A 26,370-nucleotide genomic window follows, 5' to 3' on the forward strand; every position below is an offset into this window, starting at 1 on the left:
GTTAAGGGGTGATATGATAGCCATGTTCAAATATATCAAAGGATGTCATATAGAGGAGGGAGAAAGATTGTTTTCTGCTGCTCCAGAGAAGCGGACACGGAGCAATGGATTCAAACTACAAGAAAGAAGATTCCACCTAAACATTAGGAAGAACTTCCTGACAGTAAGAGCTGTTGGGCAGTGGAATTTGCTACCAAGGAGTGTGGTGGAGTCTCCTTCTTTGGAGATCTTTAAGCAGAGGCTTGACAGGCTTATGTCAAGAATGCTTTGATGGTCTTTCCTGCTTGGCAGGGGGTTGGAATGGATGGCCCTTGTGGTCTCTTCCAATTCTATGATTCTACAAACCAAAGCATTCCAGAACAGTTAACATACTGTCTCCACCCCACACCCCCAAGAAGTTTTAATTGAGTTTTAGTAAATAATGTAACAACACTAAATTCCCCCACAGCAACAAAACACCCCCTCCCTCAAAACAACTACAGTTAAAAGCAGTTAAAAGTAGTTTCAGTTAAAACATGCCTGCCTGCCTGCCCGTGTGTGTGTGTATATATATATCTGTACATATAAAAAGAAAAAACGGTCAACAAAGAAAAGACCAAAGGATAATACAAATTACAAAAAGTTAACTTCTTACAATACAACTTCTATTATGATTTCCAGTCCCAGGTTTCGAGTAGCACACTTTTCATTATCACTCCAAACTTTCCCCAAATTTTTGCTTGAATAAGGTTTTCTATGTTCATACAGGGGTCATCCTAAGCCAGCCAGAGAATTCACATTTTTACAATGTTCTTTAAGATATTTTCTGTAAATGTCCCACTTTCTAGGAAACGTTTGTTCTGTATTAAAAGATGCTGATGAAATAAATGTGGGGTCCCCCTGCCTTTCAAGATGGCAAATCAAAGGCACTCTGTTCTCTTTTGGGGCTTTTAGAGAGTCTTTCTTTTTCTCCCCTCCCCCCTGTCACAGGCGCTGTAGCGGCTACTCTAGAGTAACGACTCCTTCAGGCGTTGTCTTTTCATTCTTTTATTTAGTGTTGATTATTTACAGTGCAGAACAGTACTATGTACATGGTGTCTGTTAGGGGTCAGAACCTCCGAATGGAGATTCGCGTGTTTTCTTCCAGCAAAGTAGTCTAGGCATACTGAATCTCCGCCCCCGTCGTTTCCTGCGCAATTCCGGGGTTGGCGGGATCGGCCTTCTTCCCTTGCCTCCCACTTCCCTTCCCACACTGGGCATGGGCTCCGCTACCTTGCCAGAGCCTCGGTCACCACTTCCTGAGTCTCCGCTGGAGACCTCTCCCTCTCCACTAGCACTCGCGCTGGGTGACGAGCTGCTACTTAAGATGGGAGGGACTTGCCTGTAACTTCTGTCCCTCACACCCCCCAAAAAAACCTTTATTTGGCAGGTGGATGGAACTATTGGAAGAAGCGGTGAAGAGTGGTACCCGGAACGCCCCACAGCCTGCCAAGCGGCATTCCCAGGAGCTCCCGCTGCACCCAGCGACTCCTTCCAGGTAAGGGTGGACCACAACCCCCCCCCCAGCTCCTCAAGACAGAAGACCTTTTGCAGGGAACTGCAAAGGGAGGCTGAGTTAGATGCACTTAGCATGTGCTTTAAACAAAAAAAGGCTGTGAATCCTTATTAAATGAGCAAAATATGCCCCTCAATTGTACCTCCTCGTTAACATCCACATCTTCTTCCCCACCTCAAATAAACACACCTGCCCTATGAGTTGCAGCCAATAGTGTGTCAAAAGCTGTTTTCTCACTCCAGCTTTTCTGGGCAAACTTTTGGGATATGAAAATGGGGATTTTATAGATGGGCTATTCCTCCCCCACCCCATGTTGCTGCATTTATGGACATCTTTGTCCTTCTTCAGCCTAGTACTCCAGGATGCTGACATCTCCCCAAACCTGGCACCAAGCACCTCTGTGTCCACCCAGGAGGAGGACATTTCAGGTGAGTGGTTGGCGGTTGCCCTGGGGTGGAGGTGGTGATGGGGGCAGTCTCAGCCTCAGCAGCCAAGGTCCAGCAGGTTGCAAGGCATTCTGGGAGTATCCAGCTGCTCCCTATGGAAGATGTTGGGGGGGAATCTTCTCTGTTGGTTGCCAGGACCTCCCCCTCACACACAAACAGGCTTCTTTGTCTTTGGGGCATGTATGGGGGGACTGTTTCAGGGCTCCAAAACTTCCTTTCTCTCTCCCATTTCCCCCTCCTCCCCCCAGCAGACGATACCCCGACTGACCCCCTGGCTGAGGAGAGGCCCCTGGTACTGGTGGAAGAGCCAGAGGTTGGAGGCAGTGAGGAGAAGGAGCAGGATGAGGAAGGCCTGTGTCCTGCTTTGTCGCCATTCCCCACTGTGGAGATGGAGCTTCCTCCTGGGCCTGATGAACAGCTGCAGCCACTTCCGGAGGCTGCCTTTCCCGGGTGCCTGGCAGAGTCAGCCTTGCAGGACGGTGAGAGCCAGCTTGCTTCTCTTCCTTTATGTGTCTGTCTTTGCACTGGGATTGGGGGATGGAAGAGGCTCGGGGTGGGTGGGCAGCCTTTGGCCTGATTTCATCCTGTGCCATATGTCTGGATTTTCCAGGACATATCTGGATTTCAAAGGTGGAATTGACATCCGGGGGGCGGGGCGGTTGTGAAAGGCTGCGCTTCATCCTAGATCTTAGACAAGTTTTGTAAATAAAAAAGCGCAACAACTTCCGGGGATGTCCTGGTTTTTATGGCAACCCTACCTTTGAGTATCATTGCAACTGTTCTCCTTGGCCGTCCTACTTCCTCTCAGCCCTGAAAGGGTCCTTGAACATGGTGGCGGAAGATTAAGGCCCTCTCCTCCCTGGACCAAGGAGAGGCTGGCTTCAGCCCACTTGGGGGATTTAAACAACGAGCCTCTCTCCCTTCTCTTTCACCTTGCAGTGGAGACCCTGCGGCACCTCCTCTTGCGCAGCTTCCTCCCCTGCCGGGATGCTGACCCCGAGGAGGACCTGACCCCCACCCCTTCTGTGGTCGGGGCTGGCCAGCCTTGGGACTCTGTGCTGGCCAGTCAGGACTCGGGCAGCCAGGAGGAGCCGCCAGAGTCTGTGGAGAGCAGCGGAGCCGTGGAACTCCCCAAATCTTCAGCAGCGGATCCAGAGGGGGGCAGTGCTGGGCCGGAGGCTGAAGGCTCCCAGAGCACCGAGGAAGGGGAAGGGTCAGAGCCTCATGGAGATGAGAGGACGACAGACCCCTCCTCCGGCCAAGGGGCTGCTGCAGAAAGTGACAGACAGGGTGGCGGCAGCAGCAGCTACAAAGTAGTGCGGAAAGGTACGTCTGTGACTCCTGCCCGGGGGTGTGGGATGTGTGTGAGTATGTGCCTGGTGAAGAGGTTGATGGGAGGGGTGGGGTGGGGTGTCCTCCCTGAGCTTCCCCTGCCTGGGGTAGAGCTGATGCAGGTCCAGGGTGAATATTTGTGACTGAAGAACAGGGCCAAGCATGGCACTGAGCTGCCAGCCGGTCCCTGTGCCAGCTCCTGGCCCGTTAGGATTGCTTGGGCCGCCTTGGAGGATGGAGGCGGTTTGTGCCGCCTCAGACAGCCAGGGAGCTCCTGAGCACTGTAGAAGCGAAGACTAGGGAAAATCCATCCGCCAAGAGCCTGAGAGGCTGCAGAGTAACCAACCTCCCTGCCCCTGAACCAGCAGCGTGCAGGAAGACATCGCAAAAGGGTGATGGGGCTGGGATCAGGGGGCCTGCGGATCATGGCCTCCTTTCTCCTCTCCTTCCTGGGTGCAGCTTGCTCTTACCTCTCTTAGCTTTAACCTGCATGCGCTTGACTCCTAGGTTTCTCTTATTCCCCCCACCCCACCCCGGCCCTCCCATCTTGGCACTTCCTCCTGGGTGTTCTCTGTTGGGTTCTGGGCACTTCCTGTGATTCAAGGTTTTGATCACGCTTCTCTCCCCCCCCTCTCTCTTCCCCCGCCCCCCACCCCTGGTGTCTCCTCTTGCGCAGCAGAGGTGGAGGGAACTAACGGTGCTTTGCCTTTGACAGACGGCAGCCAGGCTGGAGGCGCAGCTCATGAGGATGGTAAAGAAAGCCCTTCTTCCCCTGCCTGGTGACGGGAAGGGCATGGGGAGATGGAGGGGATCCTGGGGCCGCGTGTGTGTCTGGGGGGTGGCCGCAATGTGCAGGGAGGCCCTGCTCGGCCCCTGTGGGACTGTGGTCTGGCAGGATCTCTTTCTCAGATCTCTCTCTCTCTCTCTCTCTCTCTCTCTCTCTGAACACCCGGCTCCACCTAAACTCCCAACTGCCACCAACTCCCAACTGGCACCCATCACTCAACATTCATACTGCCAGCCAATCCTCACTTGCCATCAACACTCCAAACTCCCCCAACCCCCCGAATCCCTGCCTGACAGGATCCCCAACACTTTCCTTATACTACCAGTATTGAACTGACGCCTTTGTTTATTCAGTATTTGCGTGTCACAACTTTGCGTGTACCAAAAGCAGCAGAACGTCCTAGCCATTTCCCACTTCTTTTACATCCTTCCAAAGGCAGATCCCACTAAGTCCCCCAGCCCAATTCCACCTGTCACTTCCACCCTCTGTCCTCCCCCCACCAGCCCCATTTCTGCAAGTGCAGCCTCCCCCTCCCCCTTCCTATCCCTCTGAAGTCAGACACAGGCACTGTGGCTGGGCTGATATGTGTGGAAGGTCCTTCAACCTTCTTCCCGCTGGCCTTTGCTTCTCTGTATGGGATGGGGGGGGCAGCGATTCTTGGCCAAGGCACACCTGCGGGGTCCATCAAGCTCAGTGTTGCCCACACTGGCTGGCAGCAATGGCTCTCCAGGGTTTCAGAACTGAGACAGCCTGCAACTCTTCATGGAGATGTTGGCTAGGGAGCGGCCCTGGGGCCTTCTGCACTCTAAGCAGGTCCCCTTACAACTCAGATTGTGGCAGCTCCTTCTCTAAAACAAATGTAAGATTTCAGTCCAGAGGGGGTGATTTAAATAGGAAGCTGCCTTACACCGAGTCAGGCTACTGGTTCACATGAACCGCCATGTTTCCCCAGAGTTTCAGGCAGGGAATCTTTCCCTGCCTTACTCAGAGATACTGCCAGGGATTGAACCTGGGACCTTCTGCATGCAAAGCAGGTGCTCTCTGCCTGCCCTCCATGGTGGCTCTTCCCCAGTGTGGGCATTCCTTCTCTTTTCTCCCCCTCCCTTATCTGCTCTGTGCCTCCATGTCTCCCTCCAACTAAGGCTCCCCTCCATCTCCCTGCCCCCAGGGAACTACTTCTACGTGAGCTTGCCGGCGGGTCCCGAGGAATGCCAGCCGGACGCCAGGAGCCCCAGCCCCGTGGAGCCAGTCTGTCTTTCCAGCCCACCAAAGAGCTCCCCTCCTGCCAGGCCGCCACACAAGTGGCACCGTGCCAAGGAGAGCCCAGCAACAGGTTGGCTTGGCCACCTGGAAAGCCCGCCCGCTGCCCCAGATCTCTCCCCCTCCAACCAAGTGGTCCGGGATGTGGACGTCATCTTCCAGACAATAGAGCAGCTTTCCCTGAAGCTCACCAGGCTAAAGGTGAGAGGGTGGGGTTTGGGGGGTGGGAAGGAAACCCTTGGTGCTCTATCACCAGCAGGAAAGCTTTCAGCCACCTGCATGTGGCCTCTGTTGTGAGAGACAGGGCAATGGGTTGAAATGGGCTGGGCGAATGAATCCTATGTGCATTGGGACGGGGGGAGCATCAAAGCTGATACAGAGGGTGGTCTCTAGCCTTGCCAGTCATGTCGCCCTTGGGCTGAAAAAGAGCCCCCTGCCCCAACTGAGGACCTCATGGGGGGAAAGACGTGGAACATGTAATCGAATAAGCCCAGTGGGCCTTCTTCTCAGGCATCCCTAATGGCCCCTTCCCCTCTCTCGGTTTGGGGTCCTTCTCTTGTAGGATGTTGAAAAGGCCCACCAGGAACTGCTGCAGTCCCTGAGCGGCAGCTCTACTACAGACAGCTCCACGCCAGTGGGCTGCGTGCCACCGGAGCTGAGCCAGCCACTGCCTGACAGCCGCCGAGTCTCCAGAGCCAGCAGTGAGGACCTTCTGCCCTTCCCACAATCTCCGGGGGAGGCAGCAGCTGCCTTTGGTAAGAAGCACCCCGTTTTTCCCCTCCCCTTTTGTTGCAGACACCTCTCTCCACCTGGAGGAGATTGGGGGCTCCGCGACCAGGGGGAGATACTCCTGCTGTGCTTGGCAGTTCTTAAGTGCCCCTCCCCCCGCTTCTCTCTCCCTTCCAGGCCAGATCTCCCTTTCTGAAGACAGCCCCCGGGAGGTGACCCTTTAGGAAGGGGCATTTTGCAACTGGATGGACTGAAGGCAGGCAGGCAGGCGGACTCGCTCACGGGCAGATCACTGCTCCCTCCTCTTCCCTGCCCACTTTCGAGGTCTCTGGGTTGAACTGAGGAGGCGGTCGGGGTCCTGTAGCAGCCAACGTAAAAAGCAGCAAAACCTGTGATGGAGCAGAAGACAAACTGGAATCCCTGGGAAGCACATGCTGGATTAATTTGAACCCTGAAAAAAAGACTATCTGTGGAGTTCTCCCCGTCAGGGGCTTCCCAGGATGGACAGCCAAGCTCCCGGAGGGGTTTTATTTGAGGGGGGGGCTTAAGATGGAGAGAGCCCCCCGCTTCTCTCTCTCTCTGCCTGCATGTCTCTTCCATTTTGGGTAGGGGGTAGCCTCCATTTGCTCCCCCCCCCCCCGGCTGAATCAATCGTGTACATATGCACACCTGCATATGCACCCCACAGACTGGCTTTTCCAATGTATATGAAAGCTGGAAATATATTCTGTATAATTGCACTTTTTCCATTTTGTTTATTTTGTTTTTCTCTCCATGGTGTGGAAGATCCCGCCCCCACTGGAGAGAGGTCCCAGCTGCTTCCAGACCTTATTTGATATAAATATGTATGTATATGCATTGAGTTATTGTAAATATATGAAAAAGTTGTTGGGTTTTTTTTTTTAAAGCTATGCCTCCATACCCTGATGGATATCTAGAAGATGGAGAAGGCCCATGGCCCCTGTAGCCCAGACTGGGTTGGTGGGGGTGGGGGGCAGCAAAGACCACTGCAACTCTCAGAGCCATGGCAGCCCAAAGGGATCAGGCAGGCGACGGCCTCCCTCCCTCCCCTGCGCCCCCACCCCAAACCCTCTCAGGGCAGAGTGGCTGCCCTCCACCCCACAAGCATCGCTGTCTTCCGCTCTGGCACTTTCTTCGTGAGAGGTGGGAGAGGGCTGGGCTGTGGTGTGGTGACGCCAAGGTCGGCCGCCTGCCTTGCAAATTGGGTCCTCATGCCGTTTTATTTGGGGAGGGGGCGCCTGCTGGTGCTATGACAATCTGCCTCTCTCCCCAGTCGCCCGGAGGAGCCTCTTTCCTCCCGTGGCCAGTCTGACTTTGCCACGGTGCAGGAGGGGTTTGGGCTGAAGCAGAGGGCAGGCGACCCTCTTAGTTCTCAGGCTTGCCACCCCCCAACCCAGCCTAGCCGGGCCGTGCAGATTCCTGGTGGGCCTTCCTGGCTCCAGCTGCAAGTCCCTTGCAACCCCTGGAAATCCGCCCCCCCCCCCCCGCTCGCTGAAACAGGTGGATGAGGCATAGAAGATTATATATAGATATATATATATAGATATATATATATGTTTAAAAAAAGATGCCAGACTGTTTGCTGTTCAATCCGCTAAAAGCCAATTTTATTTTCTTCCTTTCAATGGTAAAGGTTTGTGGTTTTTGTTTTTTGTTTTTTAAGAAAAGTTGGGGGAAAGTAAAATATTATTTGACCTCCCGTCTGTGCGGATTTTTCCTTTCACCAAAAATGGAGTGGAGGAAGCTGGATCCCAGCGGGTAAAGAGCTGAAAGGACAGTAACAGGACCCCCCCCTTCCCCTCCACTGCCTTTGGCTCCAAGTGTGAAGTGGGGAGGCAAGCAATATAAGGGGGAGCTCTTCTCTAGGGGTTGTTCTGGGTTGGGGGTGCAATGGGGTACAATGGGACTGCAGTGAGAGGGCGGGGGCCGGAAATGCACGTTGGGCAACTGAGGATATGTGAGGTGGGAGTGGGGTCCCTAACTGAGGGAGGGGGCTCAACGTGGGTGTACTGAGCTGTTAGGAAGAGTCCTAAGGGATAAGTGAGAGGGTCTCCCTGGAGGGGAAGGATTTGAGGAGGGAGCCTGGGGGCTCTGTGCCCACTTTGGGGGGAGCAGGTGACAGGCCCCCCCTTTGCCTCAGCAGCTAGGGGACCCGGGGCAGCCCCCTCCAAACTGGGCTCAGGCTTTGGCTTGAGTAGTAGGCCGCATTTGCCGTGGCAACCAAGCCTTGGCAGCGGCTGCAGGAAGCCCCGCTGGCTGTCGGAGGGCGCGGGAGCAGCACCCTCGCCTGTTTTCCAAAGGACGCAGCACCACCCCTGCAGGGTGGGCTGCCCATTGCCAAAGCAGCCTTCCAGGGTGCTCTCTCTGCAGGGATCCCCCCTGCCTGCGAGGTGCGTTGTGGGGCGCCGAAAAGGAACCACAACAAATGCGTTTTCAATCAGGATTCCTTCCATCGCCCCACCAGGAGTTTAAACACTTTTGAAGCAACTTGCAGCGGCGGAATGGGGTAGAGGGGGTGACCCTAAAAGCACACAGCTGGAGGTGCCCAAAGGCGGGTTGGGGGGGAGTCCCTCCCTTCTCCCTGAGCTCTTGGTTGTGATGAAGATGAAGGTGGTGATGAAGATGCCTTGGGCAAAGGGCTGTCCGGAGGAGGAGGAGGAAGGTGCCCCTGCTGGGAATATATAATGTGGCTACCACTTCTTCCCCCAGCTCCTTAGAGGAAAGGCAAGGAAAGAAGAAAGCGAAGAAGCCCTGGGATCAAGTCCTGGGAGGTTTTGACCCTCCTCCCCCAACTCGGGCTTGACTGCAAATAAGCGTGTTTCCCATCCAGACACCCCCTTGCAACGTGGGGAGACACGGGCCCCTCCCTCCGGGTGCCTCTTGGTCCAAGCGGATCCTTCAGCTGCGACCCCCGCGGTTGAAGGGGGTTGGACTAGATGACCCTTGGGGGTCCCTTCCAAACACTACGATTCCTTCCCAGTATAATCATCCACTTTGGCTCGCCCTGAGAAGCTGCAGGCTGGGTGTGCGCACGCGCTCTCCAGGCCCAAAGCCCTGCTCAGAGTAATCCCATTGGGCTGGCTGGATGTAGCCCTGGAGAAGCGGAAGGGGGAAGGGCCCCGATCCTGGAGGGCGGAGCTGCGACGGAGGAGCGGAGGGAGGGCCGGCGGAAGGGAAGGCGAGGCTCCGGCTGGCTCCGCCCGAGGAGGAGGAGAGGAGGCCGAGGCTTCCTGCCCGGCTTCCCCGCCTCCCTCCCGGCAGACATGGCGGCGCCCGCCCCGCAAGAGCAGCAGCCGCAGCAGCAGCAGCAGGACGCGGAGCTGGAGGAGCTGCTCGAGAGTAAGGAAAGGGGAGACCCCGAGGTGGGGGTGGTGGAGGGGGACCCCCCTCCAAGTCACACGCAGACCCAAGCCCCACCCCGAAGCTGCCCTCTTCCCTCCCACCCCCCGTTCACACGACCAGGGTCGCGACACCCGTGTCTGGCCGTGCAATGAGAATGGTCTGTGTCTGCCTCCCCCCTGCAATGAAGAGGGGGAGGAGGTAGAAAGAGAGCCTCCCCCTCCCCGCATTTCCTCAGCCTCCCCGCAAAGGACCTTGACCTTGGTGCTGCTGCCTGCGAGGCCTCCCCTGCTGCTTTGGAGGAGCAGTTGCGTGTAAATGGGGGTGGGGGGAGATTCTGCCTCCTCAATTCTCCACCCCCCCCAAGTATCTGAAAGGGGAGCTCACTCCCCCCCCCGCACATGCCTCCCCTGTTCACACATCCCAAAGAGAAGCCTTGCTGCGGGAGTGTTTAAAGAGACTCCCCACATTTCTCCCTAAGAGGGGCTGCCCCATATGCTGCTTATTTCTCTCTTTCTCCCCCCTGCCCACTTCATATGCCCCTGGTTAGAAGCCTGTATAGGTGTGTGTACACATGGGATGATCTCTTATACTGTATAGTATCCCAGCAGGAAGAGGTAGAGTCGAAAACGCTGCCCCGCCTCCCCAAATGAAAATAAATGCCCTCTCGGCTGAGTGGACAGAGCCCCCATCGCTGGACACACTGCCCCCCTCCCTGTCCCCACATGCTGCACTCCCCCTGGAGATGTTTAAGCACAGGTTGGATGGCCATCGGTCATGTATGATTTAGCTGAGATTCCTGCATTGCAGGGGGCTGGGCTGGATGACCCTTGGGGGTCCCTTCCAACTCTACCATTCTAGGGTTTCTGCATGGGCTGGCACAGGGGGGTGAGGCTGCACTCAGGCTCCTCTGCGGCGGCAGGTGACCCTCCTGGCTGGGGGGCTCATTCGCAACTGGCACTCGCAATGCCATCTGGGCGTGTATTTTCTGACATTTGTGCCTTGCCCTTTCTTTGTAAAATACGATGTGCAACAGGTTGTGGGCCAACATTTTGCTGTGGTATACATTTAGACCCACCTTTCCTCCAAGGAGCTCAAGGTGGCGTGCCTTGCCCCCCACTCCCCTTTACTCCCCACAACAACCTTGTGGTCACACCTGGTGAACTTCATGGCGGAGTGGGAGGATTTGAACCCTGGCCTCTCCCAGGACCTCGCCCAGCGCCCCCTGCCCCTATTCAACACGGATTGTTGATGTTACTCAACTTAATGACATAACGCTTGATGTGGAGCGATCCTCTTCGGTGAGGCAAGAGTGTGGAGGTGGTTCTCTTCTGTCAGTTGCCTCACTGTTTTGAACTTTTATCTCCTTTCATAAGGACTTTAGTATGTCAGAGATGATGGTGGCAGACTTTCTGTAATTTAGCAGCCCTGCTAAATTTAATGATTGGGCTTTCTGTTCTTTAAAAAACCCCACTTTGGTTAGGCAAACAGGAGCCAGGATCTGCCTTGAGCTCCATAGGGGCAGGATCCTTGCCTCCGTGTCGCTGTTCCCTGATCCCACAACAGCTCCTGGCACTTGCTCCTTCCTTCCCAGGTGGAGTCTGGAAAAGGAGACTCTGCTCAGGAACTGGGCATTTTCAGGAGTAGGTTGGAAGCGGATTTGGCCCTGAAATCTGCCTTCTTTAAACGAACAGACAGAGATGCAGTGACAAATTATTTTATGTATCTATATTTCCACCCACATCCTACAATGTAGTGAAGAAATACGTTGTAAATTAGGCACTTTGAAGCTTGAAATTATAACGTTATTTATTAAAACGTGGCAACGTTCGGCGAACTTGGCCACTGATCCATTATAACTTGCATTTTGTGTATTCATTTGGAAAATAAAGTAACCACTGACTTTATTTCTAGTTACAGGTAGGTAGCCGTGTTGGTCTGAGTTGAAGCAAAATAAAAAAATTCCTTCAGTAGCACCTTAAAGACCAACTAAGTTTATATGTTGGTATGAGCTTTCGTGTGCATGCACACTTCTTCAGATACACAGTGTATCTTCAGTGTATCTGAAGAAGTGTGCATGCACACGAAAGCTCATACCAAAATATAAACTTAGTTGGTCTTTAAGGTGCTACTGAAGGAATTTTTTTATTTTGCACTGACTTTATGTTACATCGGTAAGTGTCATTACGCAACAGATGAAATTTTATTCTTTCTTTATTCTTCCACCGCCCCCTTACTTTTATACACAGCCCCTCCCTAATTGCACCCAAGACTGCTCCTGCCCACCTGGATCATTACAGTGCACCCCAGGGAGTGGTGTCGCCCATTTGGGGAAACACGGGGGGGGGGTGATCTTCCTGCACCATTGTGTGGTGGGAAGCCCCCAGAAAGTGCCTTGTCCTTGGGGGAATTCCACCCCTGGCTCCCCAGCACAGAAGCCCTTCTCTTGCCTTCTGGATTTAGGAGAGGTGCAGACCTGCTCACGTCCGCTCCCTCGTGAGTGGGTGGCTGTTTCAATAATGCCCCCCCCAGCTGCCTTGCATCATCACTCTTCTTTCTCTCCCCCCCCCTCTCTCTAGGTGCCCTCGATGACTTTGATAAGGCCAAGCCAGTCCCACCGCCGCCCCCTTCAACTGCCGCCGTCTCTGAGAAATCGCCTGGCGATGCTGCCAAGGTAGGGCAGGCAACCTGAGTGCCCACCTCGGAATGTGGGGACGTGTGGGGCAGCTTGGGAAGAGAGGGCAGCCCCTTGCTCCCAGTGAGATGGATCTTGGTGGCCTTGGCTCGGCAGGGGTAGGGGGTGGACAGGACCTCTGACTGCCCATTGCTACTTCTCCCCATGGCTGAAATGGCCTAGAGCTTCTTGAATCCGCAGCTGGATCCTGAGAACAATTTGCAGTTCCCACTCTGTAAAATGGGCCCATTTGGCCACACGAGAACTTGTGTGGATGTCAGAGAGGGCCAAGTGTGGCGCTGATTTGAGCTCCTAAAAAGCTCCTAGCCTTGCTCTCCTCTGGCGAGTGAGTTTTGTTTCCAGGCGAGTGGACAGGAAAGTTCTTAAGAACAGATTTATTTATTTTCCTTTTTGCCCTGGACTTAGCCAGCTGCCTAGGCAAATGTTTTGTGGGCTATTAATGTGGGTTGGTGGCAAGACTCAGGGCTTCCTGTCGGTTTAAATCCAAGGGGTGCTGAGCCCCCCTGCTCGTCTCACCCATTTCACTTGGTCTCCTCCCAGGATTCGCTCTTTGCCTCACAGGAGAAGTTCTTCCAGGACCTCTTTGATAGCGAGCTGGCCTCCCAGGCCACTGCCGAGTTCGAGAAGGCCATGAAGGAGTTGGCCGAGGAGGAACCCCACCTTGTGGAGCAGTTCCAGAAGCTCTCCGAAGCAGCAGGCAGAGTCGGTGAGCGAGTGGCTTTTGGGGAGAGGAGAGAGTTTCTTGAGTTCCTCTTTCTTCGCCCCTCTTCTTAGGGGAAAGCCAGGCAGGGTCCCTCCAGCTGGGCATTGATAGAAAGAGAAGAGTAGTGCCCAGATCAAGGGAAGGGATAGTCCTGCTTATTCTGCCTTGGTCAGACCCCTCCTGGAGTCCTGTGTCCAGTTCTGGGCACCTCTGTTGGAGGTGGATATTGAAAAGCTGGAGCGTGTGCAGAGGAGGGTGACTGAGATGGTCAAGGGACTGGAAACCAAGGAATGGTTGAGGGAGCTGGGGATGCTTAGCCTGCAGAACAAATACCGTATAAGACTACTTTTTAACCCAGGAAAATCTTTTCAAAAGTCGGGAGTCGTCTTATACGCCGGGTCGTTTTATTAATACGGCAAGTATATCCCAAACTCTATATTTTAACTGGAAAAGTTGGGGGTCGTCTTATACGCCCAGTCGTCTTATACGCCGGAATATACGGTATCTTAAGGGCTATCACATGGGAAATGGAGCCAGCTTGTTTTCTCCTGCTCTGGAGGGTAGGACTCGCACCCATGGCTCCAAGTTACAAGAAAGGAGATTCTGACTAAATATCAGAAAGAACTTTCTGACAGTAAGAGCTGCTCGACGGTGGAACGGTCTCCCTCGGAAGGTGGCAGACTCTCCTTCCTTGGAGGTTTTTAAGCAGAGGTTAGATGGCCATCTGTCAGGGATGCATTAGCTGAAATTCCTGCATTGCAGGGGGTTGGACTAGATGAGCCCTGGGGCTCCCTTCCAACTCCACAATTCCATGAGACACCGCCCCAAAATGTTGTGCAGTTCCACCGCCTCTGGAGGACAGCAGCCCACACTCACACACACTCACAAAATGAAGACTTCCACGCTTCTCGAAATAAACGAGGGGGTGCTCTCCCACCCACCCTAAGCATCACACATTTGTAAAGCAAAGCTAAGGGGCCTACATCTAAACATTAGACCCAGCAACTTTCATGATGCTTTACATCAATCAAGAGATCTTGCCACTATGTCAGTTTTTAAATAAAAAAATGTGTTAAAACTGACACTTTGAAAGGGGCTCTTTGAAAAGAATGCTCTTCAAAACACACACACACACACACACATATACCTGGACTCCCACTGGTTAGCTAAAAATACCGCAACGCCCCAAAGAGATCCATGCATTTTCTAACCGCAGCCTCAGCTGAGTGAGTTCAAACTAGTGTTGCTTTGAAAATGCTGTGTGGGCTTCCAACTTCTGCTTAAAAACCTCCAATGAAGGAGCGGCTGCTGCTGCTGTTGTTGTTGCTACAACACGTAGAATCGCATAACTGTATAGTTGGAATCACAGCTAAAGGTTCCCTGGCACAATGGCCATCCAGCCTCTGTTTTAAAACAGCCAGTGAAAGGGATCTCGCCCGCCACCTTCCGAGGTCGCCTGCTCCACTATCCAATGGCTCTCACCCCTGGAAGGTTCTTCCTGACATTGAGTCAGAATGGCGGCATTGCCTGACTTCAAGCAACTTTCCCAATGGATGGATTTGGGGGCATCAGGGCAAGCCAGCACAGAATCGCTACCCTGGCCATGGCAGTTCATGGATGTTTTGTGGGAACCCCCTCTTCCCTCAAGAGAGTGTCAGCCCCTTGGGATCTCCAAATTCCTGTTGCAGGATTTCTGGTGCCCTTTCAAAATAAAGAAAGGGGGAGCGGTGAGGTTGCATCCCGTTTAAGGCTCCTGGGTGAGACCAAGAGGCCGAGAGGGCAGGTGTGTCAGAAACGGAAGGAACTGGCGCTGGGTTATTTATTTCATAAAAATTGTACACTGCTTGATTGTGTAAACAAACAACAGCCTCAAAGTGATTTACTGAAAAAAATAAAACAGCAAAATCAAGAAAAAAATTACAACAGTGCTTTAAAACATATGTAAGTTAAAATACCAGATCAGATTAAAACTGCTTCAACTTTCTAAGGAATCACATATATAAAGGTGTGTGTGGCTTTATATTTTTGTAAAAATTGTCGTTCAAGTGGTCAATCATTGCTTTAGGTTTCCGTACACCACTTAAGAGATTTAAATATTTAAGAAAACATATTAATTGGTACAGAAATGGTCTAAATAAATAAATAATTTTTTTTTTCATTTGGAAACAAAATGCATTTTCCTCTCCCAGGGTCTCTTAAACACTTTCTCCCTCACTTTCTTGCAGGAAGTGACTCCAGCTCCCAGCAGGAGTTTACCTCCTGCTTGAAAGAGACGCTCAGCGGCTTGGCAAAGAACGCAGACGATCTCCAGGTAAACCCCTGAACCCTTTCCTGCCTCCCTGGCTTCTCCTAAACGCTTCCTCTGCATTTCCAGCGGCGGGTCCACTCTGCAGACCCCGTTTCGTCAACGTCTGTTCGGGGCGTGAGAAGCAGCAAATCCCAGTTGCTGCCCTCACTGCAAGCGGGGAGAGCTCTGCTGCTTCTCTTGCACTCAGGCCTGCTTGCAGGATTCCCTTTGGAGCATTGGGTTGGCTGCTGTGAGAACAGGAGTCTGGGACCAGATGGGATGCTGGCCTGATCCAGAAGACCAGGCTCTCTATGCAGAACTTCCATGCCCAAGAGCAAGAATAACAGGTGGTGGGGAACTGTAGAGCTGCTGTTGTGCTCAGGGTCCCACCTGGGGGATTTCCTTTGGGGCATCCAGCTGGCCACTGTTGAGAATATATATGCTGGGATGCCCCCAAGGGAAACAGCCAGAGCAGGATCCGAGCACAAGAGCCCTCTCCCCTCCAGGGGTTTCCAGCAACTGGCCATCGGAAGCACCCTGACTGGCCACTAGCATTCAATGGCCCTCTCCTCCTCCATGGATAGGCCTGATCCTCTTTTAAAGCCATCCGACTTGGTGGCCATCCCTGCCTCCTATGGGGCACCCTCTGGCAGTGGGCTTAGTACACAGCCGGCAGGGCTGGAGGCCACCGCTTGCCTTTTCCTTCCGCGAAGATGTTGGCTTCCTCGCCCCACCTTATTAACAGCTCTCCCCCGCCCCCTTCTCCCACAGAACTCCAGCGTCTCTGAGGAAGAGCTTGCGAAGACCATGGAAGGCCTCGGCTTGGAGGAAGGAGACGGCGAAGGGAGCCTCCTGCCCATCATGCAAAGCATCATGCAGAACCTCCTGTCGAAAGACGTGCTCTACCCCTCCCTGAAGGAGATCACGGAGAAAGTAAGGCGGAAGGGCACACAGCGGGGGAGGGGGGCGAACGGACGTGGCTCGTGGCAGAACACCTGCCTTGAATGCAGAAGGTCCCAGGATCAGCCCCTGGCATCCTAAGCAGGAATGGGAGAGGAGTGTAGATGGGCTCTATGGTCTAACTTTAGAACCATGAGGGACGGGGGTGGCGCTGTGGGTTAAACCACAGAGCCTAGGGCTTGCCGATCAGAAGGTCGGCGGTTCAAATCCCTGCGACGGGGTGAGCTCCCATTGCTCAGTCCCAGCTCCTGCCAACCTAGCAGTTCGAAAGCACGTCAAAGTGCAAGTAGATAAATAGGTACCGCTCCGGCGGGAGGGTAAACGGTGTTTCCGTGTGCTGCTCTGGTTCGCCAGAAGCGGCTTTGTCATGCTGGCCACATGACCCGGAAGCTGTATGCCGGCCCCCTCGGCCAATAACGCGAGATGAGCACCGCAACCCCAGAGTCGTCCGCGACTGGACCTAACGGTCAGGGGTCCCTTTACCTTTACCTAGAACCATGAGCACTGGGGACCTGCTCCATTTTTAGTGGAAAGGGGCCATCGCTCAGTGCTAAAGAGCAAGTGGAAGGGCCCAGGTTCTCTAGGTGTGGCTGGTTGAGAGATGCCCATCTGAAACCCTGGAGAGCCTCTGCTGCCACTTAGTGGAGACAGTCCTGAAAAAGATGAGCCCAAGGCTGGCTTCCTACCGTCTATGTAGGAGCAGCTTGGCCCACCTCCCCTCCTTTCCTCCCCCAGTACCCGGAATGGCTGCAGAGCCACCGTGACTCCCTGCCGCAGGAGCAGTTCGAGAAGTACCAGGAGCAGCACAGCATCATGGGGAGGATCTGCGAGCAGTTTGAGGCCGAGCTGCCCACCGACGGGGACACAGAGCACAAGGCCCGCTTTGAGGTGGTCCTGGACCTCATGCAGCAGGTGGGTAGGGGGGCTGGGGGAGAGGGTGTGGGGGGCAGGAAACTGAGCCCCCTGCCATGGTTTCCTTGCTGATGCCACTGCCTGTTTTGTCTGCCTTCCAGCTCCAAGACCTCGGGCACCCCCCCAAAGAACTGGCGGGAGAATCGGTGAGTTTGGGCAGGGAGCAGGTGGCGGCCATTTTCTCTCTTTCTCTCTCCTTCTCCCCTGTTTTGCCTGCATTTCCTTCATTCTTCCTCCAGATGTACTTGGACCACAGCTCCCTTGTTAATTCTGCCCACGCCTTTCCTTCCTGCAAGCTAATCAAAGAATTGTGGGGTTGGAAGGGATCCCCAGGGCCATCTAGTCCAGCCCCCTGGAATCACAGCGAAAGCATCCCTGTCAGGTGGCCAACAAACTTCTGCTTGGAAACCTCCTGCAAAGGAGAGCCAACATTCAGACAGGGCCCATTCCTATGTCAAACGGCTCTTGCTCTCAGAAAGTTCTTCCTAAGGTTTAGTCAGAATCTCCTTTCTTGCAATTTGTTGGTTAACGTCCTGCCCTCCGGCACAACAGGAAATATTCCATAGAATCGTACAATTGTGAGGGCCACCTGTGGGTCATCTAGTCCAACCCCCTGCAATGCAAGGGATGCCAGCTAATCTCCCCCTTCTCTCCATCTTCCTCCTGCAGCCACCTGGCCTGAACTTCGACCTAGAGGGAATGAATCTGCCAGACACAGCCAGCTCGGGAGGAGGAGACCAGTGCCAGATAATGTGACTTCCTCCCCACAGAGCGAGTGGACGGGGAGGAATGCGGCAGAGGGGTCCCCAGAAGAGCATTACTGTGTCAGGGGTTGGGGGGGGGCTGAGTCTCTTCCCCCTCACCTCCTTTTATTTTGGTTTTCTTCAATCACCAGGTGCCTAAAAAGGGCTGGGCTGACTGTGTTAATATGTCTCTGTATGTGTGCGGGGGAACTTTATAACAAAAAATCCAAATAGGATGATACAAGTTAGAGGCTTTCAGAAAGTCTCAAGGGATGTAAATGGACATGGCCTGCTGCTGCTGCTGCCGTCTCTGGGGTCCTGGGGTGTGTGTGTATGTGGGGGTGCAAGAGACACCCCCACTTTCCCTCTCCTTCCCTGGACCAACTAACAGATTGAGCTCAGCCGCTGTGTGTGTCAATTGCTCCCCTGCTTGACTCTTGAGGGAGCCAGGCAGGTGGCAGGTGACAGGCGGGGGTGCTAAGGGGTCAGAGGAGACAGCACCCGCCAAGGGGCCACCGTGTTAGGCCTACAGTTCTCGCTAACAGCAGGTCCTACTTTTTTTGCCTGGGGTTCCTCGGAAGCTGACTTTTGGAAGCTGGCCGGTGCCGCTCCCTCGAAGTTCTGTGACGGTTTTGGGCCACGCAAGAAGTGGTAGGCGCTGGACCAGAATCCCCTCCACACTGGGCAGGGCAGAAGAGGGAGTGTCCAGCGGCCCCACCTGACCCCAATGGGGATGCCAATTTTCGGAAAGCACTGATTTAAATGGGGACATTGAAAACGCCCCTTCCCCAAACAGCTGCTGAGTGCCCTCTCTTCCCACTCCTGCTTTTTAATACTAACCCTCCCTGCCCCTCTGGTTAAGACTGCCCCTCTCTTGGTCCAGGGGGGATCTGCCTCTCCATCTTGGCACTGGGAACTTGGGCTTGGCCAGAGAGAAAGCCAGGAGAGGCCAGTCGGGTGGGTAATGTCGTCCTCATCCCTGCCAGGACTGGTGGGGTGGGCTCTGGGGTTTATGTTTGCTCTCCTTCCTGAGACTGGCAGAACCTCAGAGGGAGGGGGGTGTATGTGTGTATGTAAGAATAATTATTAAAAATAAAGGTGGAAGAGCTGATCCTGGACCTCTTTTTGCTTGCCTGCTTTTTCTTTTGATGAAACACTGTGTGTGTGTAGTCGAGGCTTACTCCAGACACCATGTTTTGTGTGAGACTAATATTCCCTCCTCCTTTCCCTCCCTGCTTTCAGAGTTGGGTGACGTTAGGCTCACCTCTGAAGTAGATGTTGCAGAGCTAGAAAAGGTTCAGAAAAGGACCGTTCATATGATCAAGGAGGTAGAGTGACTCCCCTCGGAGGAAAGGATGCAGTGCTTGGGAGTTATTGGTTTAGAGAAAAGGCAAGAAAGAGGCAACATGAGAGAAGTTTACAAAGTTATACATGGCATGAAGAAAGTGGATAGAGAACAGTTTTTCTCCCTTCAGAAGAGACTGTTGCAGCAGATCAAGAAGAATCAGGCCAGCAGCCTAGCGTCAGTTGCCAGTGCCTGGGCAGGCAGGCACGCGGGACGGGGGCTGCACCGGGCAGGGGGCACCAGCTCAGCCATTGTCACCAACACTGCTGAAGGGACCTCACCACCCACTGGAGCAAAGCGGGGCCATGCTGATCTGACTGCTCACCCACGCTGGGGGAAGCCCAGCCAGCTGACACAGTCCTTAGCAGGCAGAGGGGAGCACTAGGCTGGGTCGCTCTAGGGGCACCTGGAGGGGGGCACCTGGTTCACGCCTCCCTTGAAAATTGTGTGCCCAGGGCCACGGCCCCATGGCACACCCTACACTATGCATGCCTTGGGTCAGGCTCAGCAGCCAGTCCTGATTCTGCCTGATTCCTGTCTCTATTCCTCTGACCAATGGCAGACCTCAAGGGATCCTAAGGCCTTTGATGGAGAGCTGGGCTATGAAAGCCAACCCCCGTTTCTATAACAAGGATACTCATGTTGTAAATATCACCCTTTCACTTCAACATACTATTTCATTGGCGATTTGAAGTTACTAAGCAAACTTTACCAGGTGGGAATTTAGCAAGAGGGGGAAAGGACATTACAAAACCTAGATTGTAACTACCCGAATGAAATGATTTCTAGTAAATGCAGAGGTAACTGCATTGAAATGAATAAAAAGAGGCAAAATACATTTGGGTTCTGCTATGGCACCCGCTAATGATCAGCCCTGAGTGCTCACTGGAAGGACAGATCCTGAAGCTGAGGCTCCTGAGAAGACTCCCTGGAAAAGACCCTGATGTTGGGAAAGATTGAGGGCACTAGGAGAAGGGAACGACAGAGGACGAGATGGCTGGACAGTGTTCTCGAAGCTACGAACATGAGTTTGACCAAACTGCGAGAGGCAGTGGAAGACAGGAGTGCCAGGCGTGCTCTGGTCCATGCGGTCACGAAAAGTCAGACACAACTAAACGACTAAACAACAAATATTCCACACCTGGGCAGGATCTTGATTAGGACCAAATATTTTTATTTTGATTCTTGTCCCTACCCAGCCAGTGTTCTGTAAGAGGAGCTGCCGCTCTGCGCGCGCCTCTCTATGTCCCTCCTTCCCTCCCCCTGAGAGCCCTTCTGCGCGCTCCTCTCGGCGCTTCTCCCCTTCCAACCCGGAAGTACTTCCCTTGCGCGTGCGTGTTCCTCTTCCCTCCCTCCCCCGCCTCCTTTTGGGTCGGTGGCTTGTGAAGTGTCGCAAAGTGTCGTCGCCGCCGGGGGGACCGTAAAGCGCAGAAAGAAAAAAACAACAACCCTCCTCGGGGTTTGCGGCGTCCGGGGAGCATCCGCGGCTGGGCGGCCCGATGGCGGCGCCGGAGGTTGTGGCGGCGGAGGTCCCCCGGCCTGGAGGCGGGAGGTGGAGCGGCCTCCAGAGGTGAGGGGGGAGAGGGTGTCTAACACTTGTCCCCCCCCCCCCGTGGGAGGCCCAGAGCACCCCCAGAGGGCGACTGAGGGGACCGGGACACCCCTCCCCAGAAGAACCAGGGCCTCCCCTGAGGCGGGGGGGGGAAGGGAAGGAAGGGCAGAAAACGGGGGGGGCGCCCCTCCCCCTCCCCCGCCATAGAAGATTCCCTGCAAAAAGGAGGAGGGTTGTTGTGTTTGTTTGTTTGTTGGTGTGTTGGTGTGTTGCCCCCCGCCTCCTTTTACCCTCCCCCCCAAATGGGTTGAGAAAATGCCGCTCCTGGGTGAAGGAAGCGGGCAGGGGAGGAGAAGAGGCGTTTTTCATGAAGAGCCCCCCCCCCCCAAAAAAGGAGGGGGAAGAGGCCGGGGGAAGTCGAAAAGGGGCCTCCCCCGTTTATACGTATCTCTCTTCCCTAGGCGTCGGAGGTGCCCCCCCTGCGTGGCCCTGGGGGTTCCTCGGGGCGCCTGGCTTTCGCCTGCCTCTCTCTGCCTTCCTTTCCTGCTCCTTTGGGCCTCTTCTGCGTTTGCCCCCGTTTCTGCTTCGCTTCTTCTTCCCTGGCTTGTGTTTTTTCCTGGCATTTGCCCCTTCTCTCCGTTGGCGCGTGTGGTTATCCGTGGTCGCTATTCTTATTCACTTGCCCTTAAGGTCGCAACAATTAAAACACAACGGGATACAGCCACTTACAGTCGCCAAAATGAGGTGGGGCCTAAAAAGCTACATCTCTGCTAATAAGCCAGGGCCAGTCTCTCTTCATCAGTCCTCTTAACTTTATCTCAGTTTATGTTTCATCTCTGTTGTGTATTTATATCTATATTTATTCACTGATATCTATGTTTATCTATGCCACCTCCCTCTGTTTATCTCTGTTAGTTTCTGTTTATCTATTCATCTGTCTTCTTTATCTGTACTTATCTTCCTGTATTTAATCTCTATCATTTTAGCTAAAGCTGTCCATTTATATTTTATCTTTCTGTCAGCTATATTTATCATTTCTCTATATTTATCATAGGTTTATATTTACCTTTTTAGCTTTCCATATTTAATTGTATTTATCTTTAGCTTAAGTCCGCTTATATTATTTTTTCCTATCTTATCTTTTTAATTAGTTCATTACACTTATGTCCTACATAAATACACTTATTTATTACATTTCTATCCCACCTTCTTCCACCCAAGGAGCTCAAGGCCTCTCCTCCCCCATTTTATCCTCACAACAACCCTGTGAGGTAGGTCAGGCTGAGAGGCAGGGTCTGGTCCCCATGGTCAGTCAGTTTGACACTGTATGAACTGTATAATCATGTCTTTCTCTCACTGCACTTCTTTGTAAAGTTCAATTATGGATACATTAAAAAGCGTGTGCACACACTATAATATAGATAACTTATTTAGATAAATAATCATTTTATGTGGCACCAAATGGTGCCATCTGTTAGGAGGTCTCTGACTCCTTCCACTGGGAGGGCCAGTCCAGCGTTCCTCTTGAGCAGTGTTTCTCAACCTTTTTTGGGCCAAGGCACACTTGTTCCATGAAAAAAAATCACGAGGCACAACACCATTAAAAAAGTTAAAAAATTTAACTCTGTGCCACCCTATATTGACTATATAATTATGACTGTAAGAAACACTTGCCAATTGCTGTGTTGGTTGCAAACTCCTGTAATAAGGCTTCACAAGCCACTGATTTCTCTGCCAGCACAATCCTTTGCTCAGCAAGTTTCAGGTTGAGCTCATCCAGCCAGCTTCTTTAAGTTTGTCTCCCGTGGTGGTGGCTGTTGAGAGCTGTGCTCGCTCCGCGTCGTGACCCGGCCGGCTTCCTTTCTGGCGGGTTAGTGTTAGGGTTAGACGTGACAATGCAAATCGCCCTTCTCGTCGCCGCACGTCGCGGCACACCAGTCAGCGTCTCTGCCGCGGAACAGCGGTTGAGAAACGCTGCTCTTGAGCATGTCCTGTGAAGCCCGGAATGTATTTTCATGCTGATTTATTTTGGTTGCTGGGACTTGCATGCCTCTTTTCCTTTCTTTCTTTTTTTGCACGCTGCTTCAATATTTTTTTGCATGTCAATCAGACTATTAATATTTTTGAAATGCCATTTATTTTAAAAATAAACAAATGTGCATCTCAAATGATTTGGAAGGCAGTAAATTTCCAGTCTTTTCAGTGGGGCCTTTAGTTCATTTGAACCGATTCGTTTTGTGCAGATGTTACCAAATAGTATTAACAAGGCAAAAGATTTATATGATCTGAAGAGAAACCAGAGTATTAATAATATAATTTTATTATTTATAACCCGTCCATCTGATTGGGTTACTCCAGCCACTCTTCCATAAGTGAGCATTGATATTTAAACATACGTGTCTTTGCTTGCACATGCTTATATATAAAAACTGTGTGTTTGCGTCTGTTGCTTTTACAGTACTGTACGGGAAAAGTTCAAAGCAATGCAACAGTGAAACCAAGTATCAAGGAAGGGAGGGAGGAGGGAGCAAGAGAATCCGTTATCTGCTACTCCAAACTTATTAATACACAGGCAAAATAAAACTCAGGTAAATTAGGTGTGGTTGTACAGTGGTGCCTCGCTAGACGAATTTAATTCGTTCCACGGGTCTTTTCTTATAACGAAAAATTCGTCTAGCGAATCCCATAGGAATGCATTGAAATTTTTTTGAATTTTTTTTTGCCCATAGGAACGCATTAATTGAATTTCAATGCATTCCTATGGGAAACCGCGAATCGCTAGACGAATTTTTCGTAAAACGAATTCGTCTAGCGAGGCAACCTCCACTAGAAAAAACCTTTCGTTAAGAGGAAATTTCGTTAAGCAGGGCATTCGTTAAGCGAGGCACCACTGTAAATTTATTGATCCTTTAGGTGTCACAAGACTCATTCTAACCATATGTATGAATTTCGCTCTCTACCTTTCTCCTTCTGTCTTTATTTGCAAAATGGGCCCTCACAGCCGCTTTTGATCCCTGTAGCAACAGGGGTGCTAAGGTGCATCATTGGTGGCTCATCAATTGCCTGAGCCTTGAAAGTCATAGAATCGTAGAATTGTAGTTTTTGAAGGAGCCCAAAGGGCCATTTAGTCCAACCTCCTGCAATGCAGGAGGAGTCTTCCAGCTGAGAGAGGCAACTCCACTCTCTTGCCTGGAGGCCAGTCTTGCTTGCCAAAGACAAATAAATGTGTGACTGTTTACCTGTTTCTCCACCAGCCCCCCTTAATCCTGGTACTAAAGAGATCATTTGCACTCATGTGGAGACCTTTCAGGAAAGCAGGATTGAAACCGCCCCACTTCAAATTCCATCTTCTGCTTTCCTCCCCAGTCTGACGTCAGTTCTACAGCGCCAGTTCCCAGAGAGCTCCTGGATCTAGTCCTGCTCGAAAAGGGGGTCGGGGAAAGGTAAGTTTCTGCCTTGAGGTTCCTTAGTCCCTGCCCAAGAGTACAAAGCAGTGAGCAGAACTTTTGAGTGTCCAGTGTTGCTGGGTGTAGGCCTGGCATCCCTTCCAGATAAGTGTGTCCTTCAGGAGAAGCCCCATGGCTGATCAGGGCAACTTATTTAAAGTAAAACACTTGCAGAATTGGTATCTGAAGAAGTGTGCATGCACACGAAAGCTCATACCAAAATAAAAACTTAGTTGGTCTTTAAGGTGCTACGACTCAGACCAACACGGCTACCTACCTGTAACTAGAATTGGGAGTGTTCATCTTGTGTTGGAATGGAAACGCAACCTTAATCAATGCGGAGGCCTTTATCCAGTGATTACCACCGAATGACGGGTGCGCGTTGTCCAGTGTTTCACTGGTGATGCTGCTCTTACCGAATCCTGAGTCAGTAGAGTCATATGAGTGTAAGAAGAGCCTGCTGGATCAGGCCAGTGACCCATCTAGCCCAACCAGATGCCTTAGTGGGAAACCCAGAGGCAGGATGAGAGCACAAGAGCATTCTCAGTTGGTATCCAGAAGCATCACTGCCTCCGACTGTGGAGGCTGGACGCAGCTGTTATGGCCAGCAGCCATTGATAGCCCTCTTCTCCTCATCTGTGAATTTGTCCTGTCCTTTTTTAAAGCCATCCAGGTTGGTGCATGTTTTCTGTAATCCACTAATTCTGTTGGTGTTGAATTCTGTGATATTTTGCTAGGGTTCCTCCCTATTTTGCTTATTTAAAGCATTTATGTAAGATGCGGATGGTGCTGTGGGTTAAATCACAGAGCCTAGGGCTTGCCAATCAGGTCCGCAGTTCGAATCCCCGTAACGGGGTGAGCTCCCGTTGCTCGGTCCCTGCTCCTGCCCACCTAGCAGTTTGAAAGCACGTCAAAGTGCAAGTAGATAGATAAGTACCACTCTGGCAGGAAGGTAAATGGCGTTTCCGTGCGCTGCTCTGGTTTGCCAGAAGCGGCTTAGTCATGCTGGCCACATGACCTGGAAGTTGTACGCCGGCTCCCTCGGCCAGTAAAGCGAGATGAGCGCCGCAACTCTAGAGTCGTCCGTGACTGAACCTAATAGTCAGGGGTCCCTTTACCTTTTTAAAGCATTTATATCCCAATCTTCAGCAAAGGGGGTTCTCAGAGTGAATTACAAATACTGGTGATAAGATGGCCCCTGTCCTCAGGCTTGTGATCTAAAATTCACAAAAGGAAAAGGAACTTGGAGCGAAGAGGGGGGAAAGCAAACTCCGGTGCTATTCCTTAGAGCAGGGATAGGGAACCTCAGGCTCAGGGACACCCCCCCCCCCCCGGTCCTCTCCGTCCAGCCCCTGGGACTCCGCCCTCACCGACCTGTGCTTTGCACCCTCCTTGAGTGTCTTTGCCTGGTTGAAATATGCCCTAGGCCTCTCGATTGCCTGCATGGAGGGTAGAGAAAGGTGGGCATGTAGAAAGTCTTTGGCGATCCCTCGTAGTCGAGTAAGATTATCTTCCATGAAAACAGTCTTAACAGTGAATCCGTAAGTGACTGTACAGGCAAATTCTGGATCCACATGTCCTTCCACAGTGGGGACATTGGTTTCTGGGTGGGAGTTGATCACGGTGAGTATTTGCTAAAGGCCAATTTGCGTTTGTTGCTCCGCCTACTTTTGCTTCTGACCCTGCCCACTTCTGGCACGTGGCCCCCAGAAGACTCCCTAGAATGGAATGCGGCCCCTGGGCTGAGAATGTTCCCCATCCCTGTCTCTTTTTCCCTCTCCTGCTGCCTGGTGGAGGTGATGGCGGAGGGATTTCAGGCTTCTACCTCCCCTGGTGGGGGGAGCCTTCAGGAGAGAGGGGGCTTTGAATCCCACCTGCCCTTGATTCTGGGGAGGGGAGCGTGGCTTTGGCCTCTGCTGCCTTGTGGGATGCTCCCCTTCTCCCCTGTTTCCTTCACCTCAGGCCAGGGCTCCTGGTTGGGCCTTTTTAATTCTTCCAGCAGCCAAAAGCCCTCAGAGCGGCTGGTGACCTTGAGTGGCCATCCTCCTCCTCCTCCCTTTTCCCTCCCTTATCTGCTTATGAGCAGTTCTGGGGCCCAGCCAGGATGCCTCACCACCTGTAATCGCTCTCTGCGCAAGCCATAGCTTCCCTCCCCCCCCTCCAACTTTCCTCTGGGCTTTCCTTTGGCACTTCTTCAGAGGGAAGGTGTCCAGGGTCCCAGCTTACCCAGCCGCTGTGGGGATTGGCCGACTGGCTCCACTGATCCCGCCCCCTCCCAG

The 26,370-nt window shown here is 52.6% G+C and overlaps 2 protein-coding genes across 8 annotated transcripts in view; both read left to right on the forward strand.

Annotated features, from left to right (window-relative positions):
• Positions 1-7,523, forward strand: part of ARHGEF11 (Rho guanine nucleotide exchange factor 11) — a 54,098-nt gene extending 46,575 nt beyond the window's left edge. For 4 of the 7 annotated variants that reach the window (XM_060269834.1, XM_060269835.1, XM_060269832.1 and 1 more), the window contains 8 exons: positions 1,409-1,516; positions 1,883-1,962; positions 2,229-2,459; positions 2,920-3,306; positions 3,989-4,063; positions 5,268-5,560; positions 5,922-6,114; positions 6,266-7,523. In XM_060269834.1, coding sequence (XP_060125817.1) covers positions 1,409-1,516; positions 1,883-1,962; positions 2,229-2,459; positions 2,920-3,306; positions 3,989-4,063; positions 5,268-5,560; positions 5,922-6,114; positions 6,266-6,312 — 1,414 coding nt within the window. In that variant the 3' untranslated portion in view covers positions 6,313-7,523. The remainder of the gene's footprint in view (positions 1-1,408; positions 1,517-1,882; positions 1,963-2,228; positions 2,460-2,919; positions 3,307-3,988; positions 4,064-5,267; positions 5,561-5,921; positions 6,115-6,265) is intronic. The other 3 variants (XM_060269831.1, XM_060269830.1, XM_060269833.1) reach the window with 3 other exon arrangements.
• A 1,782-nt stretch (positions 7,524-9,305) lies between these two features.
• The window catches only part of DCAF8 (DDB1 and CUL4 associated factor 8), a 37,074-nt gene continuing 20,009 nt past the window's right edge, over positions 9,306-26,370 (forward strand). Inside the window, exons 1-10 of the mRNA XM_060269390.1 lie at positions 9,306-9,448; positions 12,028-12,122; positions 12,684-12,849; positions 15,072-15,157; positions 15,905-16,066; positions 16,829-17,005; positions 17,107-17,151; positions 17,675-17,760; positions 20,411-20,663; positions 24,012-24,088. Of these exons, the coding sequence (XP_060125373.1) occupies positions 9,373-9,448; positions 12,028-12,122; positions 12,684-12,849; positions 15,072-15,157; positions 15,905-16,066; positions 16,829-17,005; positions 17,107-17,151; positions 17,675-17,760; positions 20,411-20,663; positions 24,012-24,088 (1,223 nt within the window). The 5' untranslated portion in view covers positions 9,306-9,372. The remainder of the gene's footprint in view (positions 9,449-12,027; positions 12,123-12,683; positions 12,850-15,071; positions 15,158-15,904; positions 16,067-16,828; positions 17,006-17,106; positions 17,152-17,674; positions 17,761-20,410; positions 20,664-24,011; positions 24,089-26,370) is intronic.

This window comes from Zootoca vivipara, chromosome 17 (assembly GCF_963506605.1).
Source record: "Zootoca vivipara chromosome 17, rZooViv1.1, whole genome shotgun sequence".
NCBI classification, from domain to species: Eukaryota; Metazoa; Chordata; class Lepidosauria; order Squamata; family Lacertidae; genus Zootoca; species Zootoca vivipara.